This window comes from Salmo salar, chromosome 16 (genome assembly GCF_965601325.2).
Source record: "Salmo salar chromosome 16, fSalSal1, whole genome shotgun sequence".
Lineage (NCBI taxonomy): Eukaryota > Metazoa > Chordata > Actinopteri > Salmoniformes > Salmonidae > Salmo > Salmo salar.
The window spans coordinates 73,972,659-73,990,442 of record NC_138306.1 but is presented as its reverse complement, the minus strand read 5'-3'; the positions used below and the strand labels follow the sequence as shown (position 1 = coordinate 73,990,442).

Here is a 17,784-nt window from a genome sequence, read left to right as displayed (position 1 = left end):
TAGTGTATCTCATAGAGTTTATTAGATGATGTTATGGTCAGGCAATGAAGGAGAGAGAGTTTGAAAGAAATATTGTGAAAATAGATATTGGTAGTCTATTGGATGATCTTGTGGTATGGGAAGAGGGTAAGGCTCTGGGTAAATGAAGGAATGTCCATGATGGCTGTAGCGGCGGCCATCTTGGGCGAGGCGGGGAGGAAGGTCAGTTTGGACACTTCTCCGTAGGACGAACTGCCGCTCTCTTCCTCATCCCGCTCTCCGTTGCCACGACGACTCTGCTTGTCATCTCCTGGGGGGTCGCCCTCCTCCGGCCCAAAACCCACCACCTAGGGAGGGAGGTCGATGTTAGAGCGCACGCACACACTGCTCACCTATACACACACACACACTGCTCACCTATACACACACACATACACACTGCTCACCTATACACACACACATACACACTGCTCACCTATACACACACACACACTGCTCACCTATACACACACACATACACACTGCTCACCTATACACGCACAAACACTGCTCACCTATACACACACACACACACACACACACACACACACTGCTCACCTATACACACACACATACACACTTACATGTACACTGAGTTTTCTGCAGTTGTGTCCGCGGTGCTCCAGATACCAGGATACCAGCTCTGCTCTGGTCATCTGCTTCAGGGCCTCAATCTACTCACACACACAAACACGTACGCACACGCAGTCGCACATGAAACGTCTGCAGCAACTACAGAAAGCAACTACTGCAGCAACTACAAAATTCTGCACACACCACAAAAACAGAAGAACTGAATTGTCCGGTGTGTGTGTGTCTCACCTCTCTGTGAAGCCTGTTGAAGACATACTGCTGTGTAGCGACCTCGGCCCAGTTCCTGTCCACCTCCTCTCCCAGGTGTGTGTCCTCACACTCCTTTAGGTTGACCAGCGCAGTCACCTGTACACACACACACACACACACCTTCAGCTTAACAAGTAAACTCCAGTACACTCAGATATATAGTCAGTCAGACACACACACCTGTGTGTTGAAGGCACTCTCAGTCAGAGCACTCAACTTCTCTCCAAAGGAAGACAGAAACTCCTCTATCTTCAACTCTACCAGCTCAGTACTGAAAGAGAGATGGAGAGAAGAGATGAGAGAGAGAAGAGATGGAGAGAGAGAGAAGAGATAGTACTTCTAGTCTCGGGAAGACCACATCAAAGTCACTGCAGTGCACAATGTCATTGGTTCATACGGTCAGTATGAGGACCTCACTTGAACTTGGTGGCCTGTGTTTCCACCGTGACAGAGAAGCCCAGGACTCCAGATGTGTTTCTGCAGGTTGGATAAACATGATACCTGGAGGAGAGAGACGGAGGGAGAGAGACGGAGGGAGAGAGAGGGGTTTAAGTTGACTGAGCCAATTGGAAGCTGGAGAAGGTTTAGACACTGGGACGCCGAGGAAGGTTGGGACACTCAGGAAGGTTGGGACACTCAGGAAGGTTGGGACACTCCGGAAGGTCGGGACACTCCGGAAGGTCGGGACACTCAGGAAGGTTGGGACACTCAGGAAGGTTGGGACACTGGGGTTAACACTCCTACTCTTTCCAGAGGTTCCATGGTCTATTTAGTCACCAGACAGACAGAGAAGAGGGAAAAACAGACACTGACCCCAGAGTCTCTTTTGTCCTGAGGAAGTCAAAGCAGGGCTCCTCCATGTGCATCTGGAACCACAACAATAACAACAATATCAACAACACAGAGGTCAGAGGATAGGAGGAAGAAGGGATGAAGGGTTAGGGGATGAAATGATGAACGCTTGTTGGTGTACTCACCACCAGCAGCTCCATCAGTGTGTGTTCTCTGAGGTTTTTCAGACCAGACTGGAGAGAGAGAGAGGGAGAAGGGGAGAGGAAGAGAAGAGAATGAATGAATGTCAGAGGCGAATCAATCAGTCATGAACAGATGAATTGTACCTGTGTGTGTGTGTGTGTGTGTGTGTGTGTGTGTGTGTGTGTGTGTACCTGGTAGTAGACTGTGACCTCTGAGTTGGCGTCTCCCTTGTTCAGTGCTTTGACCTTACAGAGGTGCTGTTTCAGAGGCAGCTCCACCACTCTGAACAACACTGGGACCTCTGCTGGCAGCTTGGAGAACTGCAGCTTACTGACAGACAGACAAGGGACAGCGAGAGGACAGCAAAGATAGTTAGTTGTGTGTGTGTGTGTGTGTGTGTGTGTGTGTGTGTGTGTGTGTGTGTGTGTGTGTGTGTGTGTGTGTGTAAACTTACTCAGTGATGTACTGCAGGAACTGGATTGACTCCTGTAGAGAAAACAGATCCCACTTTAATAAACAGCAGAAATCATACAAGAGGGTAAGAGGGTTTTGTGGAAAGGGTGTGTAATGTGTGTGTGTTTTCATGGTCCAGTCACCTGGCTAGTGAAGTTCCCCTGCACCAGTCCCTCTGCATAGAGCTGGGTCTTGAAGGTTCTGCTGAACTCCATCAGTTCCTCTACAGTCAGACCACCGTCTGCCAGCGCCTGGTACTTCTCTACCATGGACCAGCGACCATGCTCCAGGACCAACAAACGCACGTCCCTGAGAGTGTGTGTTTGGTGAGAGAGAGAGAGAAGACAACGGTGAGATGGGACACATGCCAACAAATCGACCCACACACACACACACACACACACGTGACGTACTTGCCCAGTTTCTCAGGTCGTATGAGGATGTTGAAGTAGGTCTTTTTGAGCTGCTCAGAGAACATACTGAAGACATCTTGACAGGCAGAGAAGTCAGCCAGATGGTCCAGGATCAGATGGAACAGGAGCTACAGAGGAGGGAGTGTGTGAGTGTGGAGTGTGTGGCGCGGCGTGCGGTGCAGTGTGTCTGGGTCTAACTCACAGGCAGTTTGTGGTTGAAGCCCTTGACCTTGATAACCAGTCCGTGTTCTCCTACTGACAGCTTGTAGTCCAGCTGGGCCACGTCAGCCTCGTAGGCTGGTTCTGCTAGGTTATGACCCAGTATGTTCACTAGCAGGTCAAATAACACCAGGCTAGGGAGGGGAGAGAGAGAGGGGGGGGAGGGGAGAGAGAGAGCAGAGGGGCAGGGTGAGAGAGAGAGAGAGAGAGGAGAGAGAGAGAGAGAGGGAGGGAGGAAGGGGCGGGTAGAGAGAAGGGTGGGAGGGAGGGAGAGAGAGAGGGGGAAAGGAGGGTTGGGGATGAGAGAGAGTGGAGAGAGGGAGATAAGCAGAGAGAGGGGGAAAGGAGGGTTGGGGATGAGAGAGAGTGGAGAGAGGAAGGGGCGGGTGGAGAGAGGGAGATAAGCAGAGAGAAACAGGATAAAAAAATGGTGTAAAACAGTTCCTAACTATGGCTGCATTCTCGAGAGGCTAACGATTTTAGCACAATCTCTACCCGTGAAACACTTGTTGGCTAATGGCTAACTAAACCCTGGACTTACTTCTTGGCTGACTGCTGGATGACCGGAGAGATAAGATGGAAGCGGATGTACGCTGAAGGAGAGAAAGAAGAAACATCAGATCAGCAAAGGAGAGAGAGGAAACGTCCTTTCAACGGAGAGAGAGTAGAAACGACAGATCAATGAAATAGCAAAGTTATTGACCATTTTAATTGTTCACTGTTGTAGTAACTCAATCAAATGTATTTTATAAAGCCCTTTATACAGTGAGCGAAAACAGTATTCGATCCCCTGTTGATTTAGTACGTTTGCCCACTGACAAAGAAATGATCAGTCTATAATTTGAATGGTAGGTTTATTTGAACAGTGAGAGACAGAATAACAACAAAAATATCCAGAAAAACGCATGTCAAAAATGTTATAAATTGATTTGCATTTTAATGAGGGAAATAAGTATTTGACCCCCTCTCAATCAGAAAGATTTCTGGCTCCCAGGTGTCTTTTATACAGGTAACGAGCTGAGATTAGGAGCACACTCTTAAAGGGAGTGCTCCTAACCACAGCTTGTTACCTGTAAAAAAGACACCTGTCCACAGAAGCAATCAATCGATCAGATTCCAAACTCTCCACCATGGCCAAGACCAAAGAGCTCTCCAAGGATGTCAGGAACAAGATTGTAGACCTACACAAGGCTGGAATGGGCTACAAGACCATCGCCAAGCAGCTTGGTGAGAAGGTGACAACAGTTGGTGCGATTATTCGCAAATGGAAGAAACACAAAAGAACTGTCAATCTCCCTTGGCCTGGGGCTCCATGCAAGATCTCACCTCGTGGAGTTGCAATGATCATGAGAACGGTGAGGAATCAGCCCAGAACTACATGGGAGGATCTTGTCAATGATCTCAAGGCAGCTGGGACCATAGTCACCAAGAAAACAATTGGTAACACACTACGCCGTGAAGGACTGAAATCCTGCAGCGCCCGCAAGGTCCCCCTGCTCAAGAAAGCACATATACATGCCGTCTGAAGTTTGCCAATGAACATCTGAATGATTCAGAGGACAACTGGGTGAAAGTGTTGTGGTCAGATGAGACCAAAATGGAGCTCTTTGGCATCAACTCAACTGGCCGTGTTTGGAGGAGGAATGCTGCCTATGACCCCAAGAACACCATCCCTACCGTCAAACATGGAGGTGGAAACATTATGCTTGGGGGTGTTTTTCTGCTAAGGGGACAGGACAACTTCACCGCATCAAAGGGATGATGGACAGGGCCATGTACCGTTAAATCTTGGGTGAGAAACTCCTTCCCTCAGCCAGGGCATTGAAAATGGGTCGTGGATGGGTATTCCACCATGACAATGACCCAAAACACACGGCAAAGGCAACAAAGGAGTGGCTCAAGAAGAAGCACATTAAGGTCCTGGAGTGGCCTAGCCAGTCTGCAGACCTTAATCCCATAGAAAATCTGTGGAGGGAGTTGAAGGTTCGAGTTGCCAAACGTCAACCTCGAAATCTTAATGACTTGGAAAATATCTGCAAAGAGGAGTGGGACAAAATCCCTCCTGAGATGTGTGCAAACCTGGTGGCCAACTACAAGAAACGTCTGACCTCTGGGATTGCCAACAAGGGTTTTGCCACCAAGTACTAAGTCATGTTTTGCAGAGGGGTCAAATACTTATTTCCCTCATTAAAATGCAAATCAATTTATAACATTTTTGACATGCGCTTTTCTGGATTTTTTTGTTGTTATTCTGTCTCTCACTGTTCAAATAAACCTACCATTCAAATTATAGACTGATAATTTCTTTGTCAGTGGGCAAACGTACAAAATCGGCAGGGGATCAAATACTTTTTCCCCTCACTGTACATCAGCAGAAGAACAGTTGCCAGGAAAAACACCCTAGGAGAAAGGAACCTATGAAGAAACCTAGAGAGGAACCAGGGTCAGAGTGGCGGACAGTTTTCTACTGGCTGTACCAGATAGACATTAAAGCAAAACTCCACTCAAAAACAATATTTTGGTATTTGTTTCACTAGTCCTTTGTTGATATAGTCCCAAAATGTTTTGCATGTCAGCAATCATGTTTTCAAGATAAATAACATTCAAAATACAGAAATTCAAGCCAGTATGATGCAAATGATAAACTGCTGACATGGACTATATCAACAATGGACTAATGAAACAAATACCAAAAGTTTTTGGGTGGAATTGTCCTTTAAGAGAACATGTGGACATTGACGCCAGATTGTGTGTGTGTGTTATAAAGTAGTTACTTTGAAACACACACTTCACAGACACACACTAGGGCTGGCACAATTACTGTATGGATGAAAACCATTATGAAAATAAAATAACCGTCGTCATTTTTGTTTTTGGGGTACGAAGAGGACGGCCTGGAATTTGTGCAGTGGAGTCTGTTTCTGCTGTAACATGTACTCTAAACAGCGTGATGAAACGTCGTTGCTCCTAGTTGAAACAAGCAAGGTGTTGTAGCAAACAAGTCTTCGGTTGCCTAGGAAACAGCAGCACACACGAAAAGAACGGGCTTGGAACCATAGAATTATCAATTAGAATAATCATTTAATAGGATCTATATGCTTGGAATTTCTTACCCTGGCAATTTGACTGGTAAACTCATGGGTACACTAGGGACGGCTGCATGGTATTGTGAAGTAATGACTTCCATGGTAATGTAGAATGTTCATTCAAATGACGTTCACTGATGTGGCTCTTGTAATGAAATGCATTTTTTCTAACGTCAGTTGAGTTGAATCAAAGATTTTCAATTATATTGACAAGATAGTGGAGTGACCGCTCTAACAATGGAAATATATGTCCTCAAATATGAAAGGCATTCAGGTGGGACCATTCTAGCCAATGAGAGGGCAGATACGTGTGTGTGTGTGAACAACAGGCACAACTGATATAAAGTTGTTTTTTTCAAACCTGGCCAAATTCCACGTGCGTCCACTTATACCAGAGCATTCGTAACAACCTAACCATTACGAAACATATATTTCATCAAATAAGCCTCACGTAGCAATATAGCAATTCGATTTTTGTTGTTGACCAAATTCAACACTTTCTCATTGACCTCCATACAAAAAAATTCCTCACTTCTTGGTCTTATTTTCGTGGATAGAATTTGGGCGGAGTAAACCCTCTCGCTTCGCCTCTTCCTCTGTGGTTGAATGAATAAATCACGGCACATATTGATGAGTACACTTCCTGCTTTGCTCCTGTGGGTACACTCGCAATGATTGCCAGTCCATCCATGATGCCATCATTGACTTCAATGGGGACGCCCATTCCATTAAAAAAAAAAAAATACTATTCAAATGGTTATTACGGAAATCGCGTTATTTGGCTGGCCAATTACCATCATCCAAAATTCCATGACCGCCACAGCCCTAACACACACCTTTGGGTATGTTGAACTTGTTGTCCTTCTTGTACCAGAGGCATCCTCGGTCGTTGGCAGTTACTCTGACTGGCAGCTCAGTATCAGGACAGTCAGACTGCTTCAGGCTGAAATCAGTCGCTGGAAGGAAGACACAAAATATAAACACATTAGGAAGGTTCACAACACACAAACACACACACACACACTAACCGATGAACTTGTTCTCGACAGGGAGGTGCAGGTCAGAGCTGAGCTCAAAGTCTCCGTTCCAGCGCTCTCTCCACTCCTGCTGGATATCTGGACAGAGAAGAGACAACTATCAGGACACTCTCTCTCTTTCTCTACATATTGGGACCATGTTGATATGATCTGGTCCTCTAATAATGCAAACACATACAGTGCCTTCAGAAAGTATACATACATCTTCACTTTTTCCACATTTTGTTGTGTTACAGCCTGAATTTAAAATGGATTACATTTAGATGTTGTGTCACTGGTCTACACACAATGCCCCATAATGTCAAAGTGGAATAATGTTTTTTTTTAAATGTAACAAACTAATTAATAATGAAAAGCTGAAATGTCTTGAATAAATACGTATTTGACCCCTAAAAGCCTAAATACGATCAGGAGTAAACATGTGCTTAACAAGTCACAGAATAAATTGCATGGACTCACTCCGTGTGCAATAATAGTGTTTAACATGATTTTTTAATAACTACCTCATCTCTGTACCCCACACATACAATTATCTGTAAGGTCCCTCGGTTGAGCAGTACATTTCAAGCACAGATTCAACCACAAAGACCAGGGAGGTTTTCCAATGCTTCGCAAAGAAGGGTACCATTGGTAGATGGGTATAAAAATAAAATAAACAGAGATTGAATATCACTTTGAGCATGGTGAAGTTATTAATTACACTTTGGATGGTGTATCAATAGACCCAGTCACTACAAAGATACAAGTGTCCTTTCTAACCCAGTTGCCAGAGAGGAAGGAAACCAGAGTTTAATGGCTGTGATAGGAGAAAACTGAGAATGTATCAACAACATTGTAGTTATTACTCCACAACACTAGCCTGTACAGAATAAAAATATATTCCAAAACATGCATCCTGCTTCCATTAAGGCATTAAAGTAAAACTGCAAAACATGTGGCAAAGAAATAAACTTTATGTCCTGAATACAAAGTGTTATGTTTGGTCCAAATCTAACACATCACTGAGTACCACTCTTCATATTTTCAAGCATGGTGGTGGCTGCATCATGTTATCGGTATGCTTGTCAACGGCATGACTAGGATAAAAATAAACGGAATAGAGCAAAGCACCGGCAATATCCTAGAGGAAAACCTGGTTCAGTCTGCTTTCCAACAGACACTGGGAGACAAATTCACCTTTCAACAGGACATTAACCTAAAACACAAATCTACACTAGAGTTGTTTACCAAGACGATATTGAATATTCCTGAATGGCCTAGTTACAGTTTTGACTTAAAATCGTCTTGAAAATCTATGGCAAGATGTGAAATGGCTGTCTAGCAATGATCAACAACCAACTTGACAGAGCTTGAAGAATTTTAATAGGAATAATGTGCAAATATTGTACAATCCAGGTGTACAAAGCTCTTAGAGACTTACCCAGAAAGACTCACAGCTGTAATCACTGCCAAAGGTGATTCTAACATGTATTGACTCAGGGATGTGAATAACTCTGTAAACTAGATATTTCTGTACTTCATTTTCAATACATTTCTAAAAACATGTTTTCAGTTTGTCATTATGGGTATGGTGTGTAGATGGGTGAGAGAAAAACATATATTTAATCCATTTTGAATTCAGGCTGTAACACAACAAAACGTGGAATAGGTCAAGTGATGTGAATATTTTCTGAAGCCACTGTAGTAGGTATGTATGTATGTATGTATGTATGTATCTCACCCTCTACGCTGTAATGTGTCCCAAACCATTTCTCCCTGAGGGGACAGTGGCCTTCGTGGTCTGGAGAGAGCAGCAACAGGTTGGATCTGTCTGGAGTCAGCAAGGACAGGGCCGCACTGATCACCTACACACACACACACACACACACACACACACACACACACACACACACACACACACACACACACACACACACACACACACACACACACACGATTAGTTTAGTAAGCAAGGAAAGGGCCGCAACGATCACCTAAACAAACAAACACACACACACAAACACACACACACACACACACACACACAGTCCGTACCTCAGGTGAATACTGGAACATGAGCTGGTCTCCGGTGAGGAAGTGTTCTTTAGGAAACAGCTGCATGTTCTCACAGATATCCTCCACATACTCTATAGGGTCTGTCTGAAACACACAGGGGATCATCGGTAGGTTGGGTGCATTCATTCCTGTACTTGTAGATAGGAGGAGAATGCTAGTAGTATTTACCTGTTCCTGGTAGTGAAACTCATTGGCTTCAATCTTTTGAATCTCTTCATAGATCCTACAAAACTTAGAGAGAGAGAGAGAGAGAGAGAGAGAGAGAGAGGCAGAGAGAGAGAGAGAGAGAGAGAGAGAGGCAGAGAGAGAGAGAGCCAGAGGGAGAGAGAGAGAGGCAGAGAGAGAGAGAGAGAGAGAGAGAGAGAGAGAGAGGCAGAGAGAGAGAGAGAGAGAGGCAGAGAGAGAGAGGCAGAGAGAGAGGCAGAGAGAGAGGCAGAGAGAGAGCGGCAGAGAGACAGATAGGCATAGAGAGAGAGAGATGGGGAGAGAGAGAGGCAGAGAGAGAGAGAAAGAGAGACAGATAGGCATAGAGAGAGAGAGCCAGAGGGAGAGAGAGAGAGGCAGAAAGAGAGAGGGAGAAAGAGAGAGGGAGAAAGAGAGATAGATACTCATATACTGTATAAATAAAGCAGATATTCTGCAATTCACATGCCTATAATGAAGCACTAATCACACAGAGACACTACCGTTGTTGGGGGCCCAGGCTCTGCATCATCTTGAGGTACTGGAAGACCAGGTGAGCCACCTGTAGAGAAACACAGATAATGTGTGTACTGTGTACCAATAGTGTGTGTGTATGCACGTTTTACTATACTTGTGAGTACCAAAAGTGCGCACAAGAATTGTAAGCCAACTAAAATTCAGAGAAGTGAGGACATTTTGCCAGTCCTCACTTGTAAAAATACAATTTTAGGCTTAGGTTTATAACTAGGGTTAGGGTTATAATTAGGGTTAGGGAAAATAGGATTTTGAATGTGTGTGTGTGTGTGTGTGTACCAACCTGGTAGAAGTTCTGGAATCCTTGGTCAGTGAGTGTGATGGAGATGGAGAAGATGGAGTAGGTAGAGTTCTGGTCAAAGCCTGTTTCACTGTTCCCTCCAAACAGAGCCATGGCCCAGCACCTACACACACACACACACACACACACACACACACACACACACACACACACACACACACACACACACACACACACACACACACACACCTCAGCACAGTTACCACATAAACATAGCTATAAAGCGGTGCATTATGGGTTATGTAGTCCTGCATGCCGTAGTTCTGACTCACTTCCTCCTGAGAATTGATAGGATGCTACCTGTGCCCTCGTGACCAATCAGCCAAGAGATGTAGTGGAGAGGCTTCACCCTGAGAGAGAGAGAGAGAGAGGTAGAGAGAGAACGGGATGGGGGGGCGGAGAGAGGCAGAAACAGTGAGGCAGAGAGAGAGGTGCATCATCAACTGTAGTATCTCTCCTGTAGTTCCTGTGTTATAAAACTGTATTATCTGTAATAGCTGTATTATCTGTAATAGCTGTATTATCTGTAGCAGCTGTATTATCTGTAATAGCTGTATTATATGTAATAGCTGTATTATCTGTAATAGCTGTATTATCTGTAATAGCTGTATTATCTGTAATAGCTGTATTATATGTAGTAGCTGTATTATCTGTAATAGCTGTATTATCTGTAGTAGCTGTATTATCTGTAGTAGCTGTATTATATGTAGTAGCTGTATTATCTGTAATAGCTGTATTATCTGTAATAGCCGCATTATATGTAGTAGCTGTATTACCTGTAATAGCTGTATTATCTGGAGTACCTGTATTATATACCTGTATTATCTGGAGCAGTTGTATTATCTGTAGCAGCTGTATTATCTGGAGCAGCTGTATTATCTGTAGTAGCTGTATTATCTGTAGCAGCTGTATTATCTGGAGTAGCTGTATTTTCTGTAGCAGCTGTATTATCTGTAGCAGCTGTATTATCTGTAGCAGCTGTATTTTCTGTAGTAGCTGTATTATCTGTAGCAGCTGTATTATCTGTAGCAGCTGTATTATCTGGAGCAGCTGTATTATCTGTGTGATCAAATCCCCGAGCTGACAAAGTAAAAATCTGTCATTCTGCCCCTGAACAAGACTGTTCCCCGGGCGCCGAAGACGTGGATGTTGACTATGGCAGCCCCCCGTACCTCTCTGATTCAGAGTGGTTGGGTTAAATGTGGAAGACACATTTCAGTTGAATATATTCAGTTGTACAACTGAGTAGGTATCCCCCTTTCCCTTTCCCTATATAGCTGTATTATCTGGAGCAGCTGTATTATCTGGAGCAGTTGTATTATCTGGAGCAGCTGTATTATCTGGAGCAGCTGTATTATCTGGAGTAGTTGTATTATCTGTAGTAGCTGTATTATCTGGAGCAGCTGTATTATCTGGAGCAGCTGTATAATCTGGAGTAGTTGTATTATCTGGAGTAGTTGTATTATCTGGAGTAGTTGTATTATCTGGAGTAGTTGTATTATCTGGAGTAGTATTATCTGGAGTAGCTGTATTATCTGTAATATCTTTAATAGCTGTATTGTCTGTAGTAGCTGTATTATCTGTCATAGCTGAATTATCTGTAGTAGCTGTATTATCTGTCGTAGCTGTATTATCTGTCGTAGCTGAATTATCTGTCATAGCTGAATTATCTGTCGTAGCTGTATTATCTGTCGTAGCTGTATTATCTGTCATAGCTGTATTATCTGTCATAGCTGTATTATCTGTCATAGCTGTATTATCTGTCATAGCTGTATTATCTGTCATAGCTGAATTATCTGTCGTAGCTGTATTATCTGTCATAGCTGAATTATCTGTCATAGCTGTATTATCTGTCATAGCTGTATTATCTGTCATAGCTGTATTATCTGTCATAGCTGAATTATCTGTCGTAGCTGTATTATCTGTCATAGCTGAATTATCTGTCGTAGCTGAATTATCTGTCGTAGCTGTATTATCTGTCATAGCTGAATTATCTGTCGTAGCTGTATTATCTGTCATAGCTGAATTATTTGTCGTAGCTGAATTATCTGTCGTAGCTGAATTATCTGTCGTAGCTGAATTATCTGTCGTAGCTGTATTATCTGTCGTAGCTGAATTATCTGTCGTAGCTGAATTATCTGTCGTAGCTGTATTATCTGTCATAGCTGAATTATCTGTCGTAGCTGTATTATCTGTCATAGCTGAATTATCTGTCGTAGCTGTATTATCTGTCATAGCTGAATTATCTGTCGTAGCTGAATTATCTGTCGTAGCTGTATTATCTGTCATAGCTGAATTATCTGTCGTAGCTGTATTATCTGTCATAGCTGAATTATTTGTCGTAGCTGAATTATCTGTCGTAGCTGAATTATCTGTCGTAGCTGAATTATCTGTCGTAGCTGTATTATCTGTCATAGCTGAATTATCTGTCGTAGCTGTATTATCTGTCATAGCTGAATTATCTGTCGTAGCTGAATTATCTGTCGTAGCTGTATTATCTGTCATAGCTGTATTATCTGTCGTAGCTGAATTATCTGTTGTTGTGTTTCTTACCTGTAGTGTTTCTCCTGAGGAGGCAGGGACCAGGTGATGGTCAGAGCATGGACCTTCCTCACAGGAACAACTGAAACACACACACACACACAGCTATGTCTTACTTTACTTGTGAGCATATATTTTTGGGGACCAACAATTGATTCCCATTCAAAATCCTATTTTCATTGAGCTGAACTGAAGCTGTGTGGCTCTAATGGAGATCAGGAGAGAAGTCTGTACAGGTCAGCTCAACAGAGCAGGTGTTCCTACCTCTGTACATCTTGTTGAAGGCTGGAGTATCAAAGGGATCCAGCAGCTCAGAGAAGTCCGGCTTGGGCTGAGCACTGAGGAACAGGGTTCAGTAAGTGTTCGCTAAATGGCCATATTATAATATGAATGGTGAGGGATTAATCTACAGCTGAGACTCACTTGTTGGGCACTCCACTGAAGATCTCCTTCACCCACTCCTCTAGAGTGTCTAGCTTCTCTACACACACACACACACACACACACACACACACACACACACACACACACACCGAGGAGGACAACAGAGTTACATGTGTGACTGAGCGGCTGTGTGTGTGTGTGTGTGTATGTGTGTGTGTGTGTGTGTGGTGTGTGTGTGTGTGTGTGTGTGTGTGTGTGTGTGTGTGTGTGTGTGTGTGTGTGTGTGCGTGCGTGCGTGCGTGCGTGCGTGCGTGTGTCACCTTTAGACTGCACAGCCAGGGTCATGTAGTGGGCAGAGTAATGTCTCTTCCAGAAGGAGCGGAGCCTCTTGTAAACATTGATCCTCTTTTTCCTGGGCTCTGTCTTCAGAGTCTGGGCGTTACCTGGGGAAACCATGACAACCACCGGTGGAAACCATGACAACAGCTCAGTCACATACCACAATAACACAACATCTGTCTCGTTTACACATGACAACACAGTACACAGAGTAGTTCATGTGTGTGTGTGTGTGTGTGTGTGTGTGTGTGTGTGTGTGTGTGTGTGTGTGTGTGTGTGTGTGTGTGTGTGTGTGTGTGTGTGTGTGTGTGTGTGTGTGTGTGTGTGTGTGTGTGTCTGCCCTCACCCCAGCAGAACTTGCCCATGGGGTGACCTGGCTTCGCTAGACTCCCAAACAACATCTCTTTCCTGTGAGAGTCAGACGGCTTGGCCAGTTGGTACTCTGATAAAAGACAGAAGGGGGAGCAGGTCACTACATAACCAGTGCATAAGGTCTGAATAAGGTCAACAACAAAAAATTCTTCCCAGAATGCCTCTCACCGGAGTCGACAGCTTCCACCTCCCTGTCGATGGCGTCTCGGATCATCAGAGGACAGATGAAGAACTGGGCCCATCTGGAGAGAGCCAATCACAGACAGGTACAGAGTCAGATGGACTAATCCGGATCAAGAGACAAGGCACAGAGACTATAATGGTGGTGTGTTGCTGACCTGTCCAGAGCCTCTCTGAATTTCTTTCTCTGGACGTCAAACTGGAAGACGGTTCTCTCACAGTCCGTGGAGGCGTTGTCGCTGCCCCCATGTTTCTTCAAGAAGGCATCAAAACCATTCTCTGATGGGTACTTCTCACTGCCCATGAACACCACTACAGGAGGAGAGGAGGAGAGAGGGAGGAGAGGAGAGGAGAGAGGGAGGAGAGGAGAGAGAGAGGAGAGAGGGAGGAGAGCAAAGTCTATTTATATCCCCTTGTGTCACAAACACAGCATTGAATCAGATTTATCACAACAAAACAAACAATCTCATCCTTAAGGTTCAAGGGTCATCATACTCACTGTGTTCCAGGAAGTGGGCGAGGCCTGGGAGGTCATTGGGGTCACTGAAGCTGCCAATACCCACACACAGCGCTGCAGCAGACTGACACACACACACAAACACACACAAACACACAATCATCAATACCCTTATTACTATTGCTGCTAATGTGCTGATATCTCCTCTTCAGGTCACCCTCTCACCTGTTTCTCTGAGTGTCCCTTCTTCCTCTTCCCTCCATCCTCGTCATCATCAAAGTCACTGTCCTTGTCATCTTCATCTTCTTCAGACTCGTCCTCTGTTCCCTCTCCTGAGTCTTCTTCCTCCTCCCCCAGTTCCTCCTCCTCCTCCTCTGATTCGTCATCTCCAGAGGAGGCGGGACCAGTGAAGTCTGAAATTAGCAGAACTCGAAGCCCATTGGTCAGCTCGACGTACCTGTGGGAGGGGTTAGACAGAGGTAAACACTATTTTCTTATTCTAAGATGCTGACACAACCACACACACAGTTTGGCCCTCCAGCTGTTTACTTTTTACTGCGTGCGAGAGTCTCGCAGACAGACAGACAGACAGACAGACAGACAGACAGACAGACAGACAGACAGACAGACAGACAGACAGACAGACAGACAGACAGACAGACAGACAGACAGACAGACAGACGGACGGAAAGAAACACAATCTCTCTCTCTCACACAGTCTCTCTATCTCACACAGTCTCTCTTTCTCACACACACACACAAACGTTGGTGTGTAAGGTAAAGGTTGATGTTACCTGTACTGTTTGGGGTCACTAGGGGACTTGATGATCTCTGCGTCTCCAGTGTTCTCTCCTCCTCCATCCCCTGCTTCCTGGACTTGGACCTTTGGCTCTGGCTCAGCTTCCTCTCTTTCTTCTTCTCTTTCCTCCCCTCGGTCCGGTCCGGTACTAGAGCCACTGGCCGAGGTACTTCTGGACTTGTTGGTCTGTGGCATTCTGAATAGCGACGACACTTTGGCACTGTGGGGTGACAACAGCGAGCCACGGTGAATAGAACTCAGGGAAACCAATAGACAGGTTATTCAACTCCAGGTCTGGAGGGACTCTTCTCTACTTGGAAGTTCATTCATGTCACTGATTGGGCAGAGAGTCCATTCACCTTGTGTGCCAGGTCTGAGTCAGTCATCTGATTAGCAGGGAAGGATGACAACCAAAGGGGTTTGGGCCCTGCAGGTCTGGAACTGAATAGCCCTGCTCTACTGGCCAACACCGTGACACAGCGTGTCACTCTAAGGACAGCAATGGTGATGGGGTGGACTTCATTTCATTTAAAAGTATTGCTTAAGCTAGACTACCCAGCGAATATTGTATTTTAATGACATGTCTGTCAAGAAGTGCAATAAATGACAGTGATTGAAAGTAAGACTCTGTGAAGCAAACATCTATGTATTAGTTTGATCAGCTGTCAAAAAAATGATGAACATGCCAGACGGGGGGGGGGGGGGGGGGGGGGGGGGGGGGGGGTGCGCAACAATAACATCTATTCACCCAACGCCCGTATTCAGCTGTGTGTCAGCTAAAAAATCAACCCCAGTGCCCTACACTACACCGTCCCCGGCTCGCCTCTCTGCGGGCTTTATGTGGGCTCAGTCAGCACCGCAAGTCAGCCAACTTGTACCGCTAGCAGCAAACTGTAGCAAGCGAGACATCTGTTACAAAATGTCCATAAGATGAAAGATACAGTAACACAGAGAGAGCAGGCTACAGGCTACTTCACAATGATCGATCGACCGACAACACTATCAAAACGCCTCAGACTTTTCTAGGCTAGAGACTCACACAACACATGTCAACCCCCCGTTTCTACTACAGGAATGTATACTTCAAATTGGTTCTATATCCTAGAAATGACACTTGTGTTTTTTCAAGTTTGACAGCTAACGAAGTAGCGTTGGTCCCGGCGATGTTTCCATACCTTGCTTCTTGATATCACAGGGATGGAACCTAGTGTTTCCCCTGCATAAGGTAGGATGATTATTTTTGCCATAAGCAGCGGCTTGATTCGTCGAAAACGAAGAGCGTTTCAACATTGCAACATTTGATTGCTCCGAAACAAGGCAGACACACCCAAGGGCGTGATTACGGGAACTTTGAACGATCGTGATTGGGCAAAAATACCCGGTACGTGGGAACTTCTCTACTCTTCACATTGTGGTTACATTGTAGCAGCAACACAAGACTGTTTGTTACATTGTAACTAACAAATACTGTAGCACTAGCAGCAACAACAAAATGGTTAGGGTCGACAAGTTGTCTGGCAGGACCTATACTTACCACAGTCCCGCGTTACAGCAGGCCATAATGAGTTTATATTTTTCAGTACTCATTCATTGCATCGAGGTAGTTACAGTCGCTTGTTGGCTTGTCCATAGAAAGGCTTGAGATAGGCTACTGTACATTGTGATGCAGATACAGTAGAATACAATTGATACGTTCTATTAAATTGCTTCCTAAATTCCAAACCTTCCAGTGGCAGTGTTAAGCCGCTAGGGGGTAGGCGACAACAGGCAGATATTGATAGAGTTTGTCTGTTGATGGTCTGTAGGCTTACAGTTCAACGTGCGAACCGAGGTAAAGACAGTTTCAGGTTGGATATTCCCCTGTAGTTTTCCTTACGTCCACCATCAGCAGTTAGGGACCGTCAACATAGTGACAAATCACATTTTTCAAATTTCAATAGCTCTACCATTACTCCTAACACTTTCAAAACTGGTTGTAGCTACCCGGTGGCATAGACACACATTGCACACCCTTTATGTTGTCCATTTTCATCTCACATGATTTTACATACATTTTTCAAAATGTAGAATTTCAATAGCTCCTTGGTCATGTGACCTAGTGACTTCAAACAAGGTTCAGAATGCCCACTCAGTGGGCCTACACATTGCACACCCTTTAGTTTGTCTATTTTCATCTCACATGATTTTACATGAATTCAAAATGTACAATTTCATTAGCTCCTTGGTCATGTGACCTAATGTCCGCTGACTACCCTTCTATATTGCACACTCTTGTTTGTGTACTGTAAAATCACGCGGTGTAACGTACATTTTTCCTAGTTTCACATTTGCAATAGCTCCTTGGTCATGTCAATTACACACCTAAGAAGCATGCAGTGTATATACACCCATATTGCATAACCTCTATTCATGTATCGTCTACGTATATTGTTGTACATTATTATTCGTTTGACAATTAGGGGGTTCAGTCCAGTGTTGTGTTTACCCTTTTCTTCAATATTTATCTACAATAATTGGTAGTTCTAAGTACTTATTTTCCCTGTTTTTTATTTTTCCACAGTATTTAACAGTAGTGGTACACAATAGGAGAGAGAC

The 17,784-nt window shown here is 44.5% G+C and overlaps 1 protein-coding gene across 3 annotated transcripts; it reads right to left on the bottom strand.

The window, feature by feature from the left end:
* On the bottom strand, positions 1–16,897 carry LOC106574483 (nardilysin). Of its 3 annotated transcripts, none has more exons than XM_045697708.2 (32): positions 16,724–16,897; positions 15,185–15,409; positions 14,616–14,847; positions 14,433–14,514; positions 14,092–14,245; positions 13,922–13,995; positions 13,728–13,823; positions 13,363–13,485; positions 13,082–13,139; positions 12,923–12,996; positions 12,671–12,740; positions 10,390–10,467; positions 10,100–10,220; positions 9,786–9,844; positions 9,268–9,322; positions 9,079–9,183; positions 8,765–8,888; positions 7,036–7,122; positions 6,844–6,963; positions 3,463–3,514; positions 2,905–3,055; positions 2,703–2,830; positions 2,433–2,598; positions 2,291–2,322; positions 2,028–2,166; positions 1,839–1,886; positions 1,675–1,727; positions 1,279–1,362; positions 1,042–1,132; positions 841–957; positions 603–692; positions 1–326 (listed from the first exon to the last, which is right to left on the bottom strand). In XM_045697708.2, exons 1-32 carry the CDS (start codon positions 16,774–16,776, stop codon positions 96–98), a joined length of 3,372 nt encoding a protein of 1,123 aa, XP_045553664.1. In that variant the 5' UTR covers positions 16,777–16,897; the 3' UTR covers positions 1–95. The 3 variants fall into 3 exon arrangements, with proteins under 3 accessions (XP_045553664.1, XP_045553666.1, XP_045553665.1); XM_045697710.2 differs by lacking the exon at positions 16,724–16,897 and adding an exon at positions 16,365–16,452; XM_045697709.2 differs by lacking the exon at positions 16,724–16,897 and adding an exon at positions 15,549–15,835.
* Positions 16,898–17,784: the final 887 nt, after the last annotated feature.

Coding starts and splice junctions, on each gene's coding strand:
- LOC106574483 (XM_045697708.2), bottom strand. CDS start 16,776: ATGAGTACTGAAAAATATAAACTCATTATGGCCTGCTGTAACGCGGGA. Junction 12,997..13,081: donor TTCAGTGGAGTGCCCAACAA/GTGAGTCTCAGC, acceptor CCTGTTCCTCAG/TGCTCAGCCCAAGCCGGACT. Junction 1,887..2,027: donor AGGTCACAGTCTACTACCAG/GTACACACACAC, acceptor CTCTCTCTCCAG/TCTGGTCTGAAAAACCTCAG.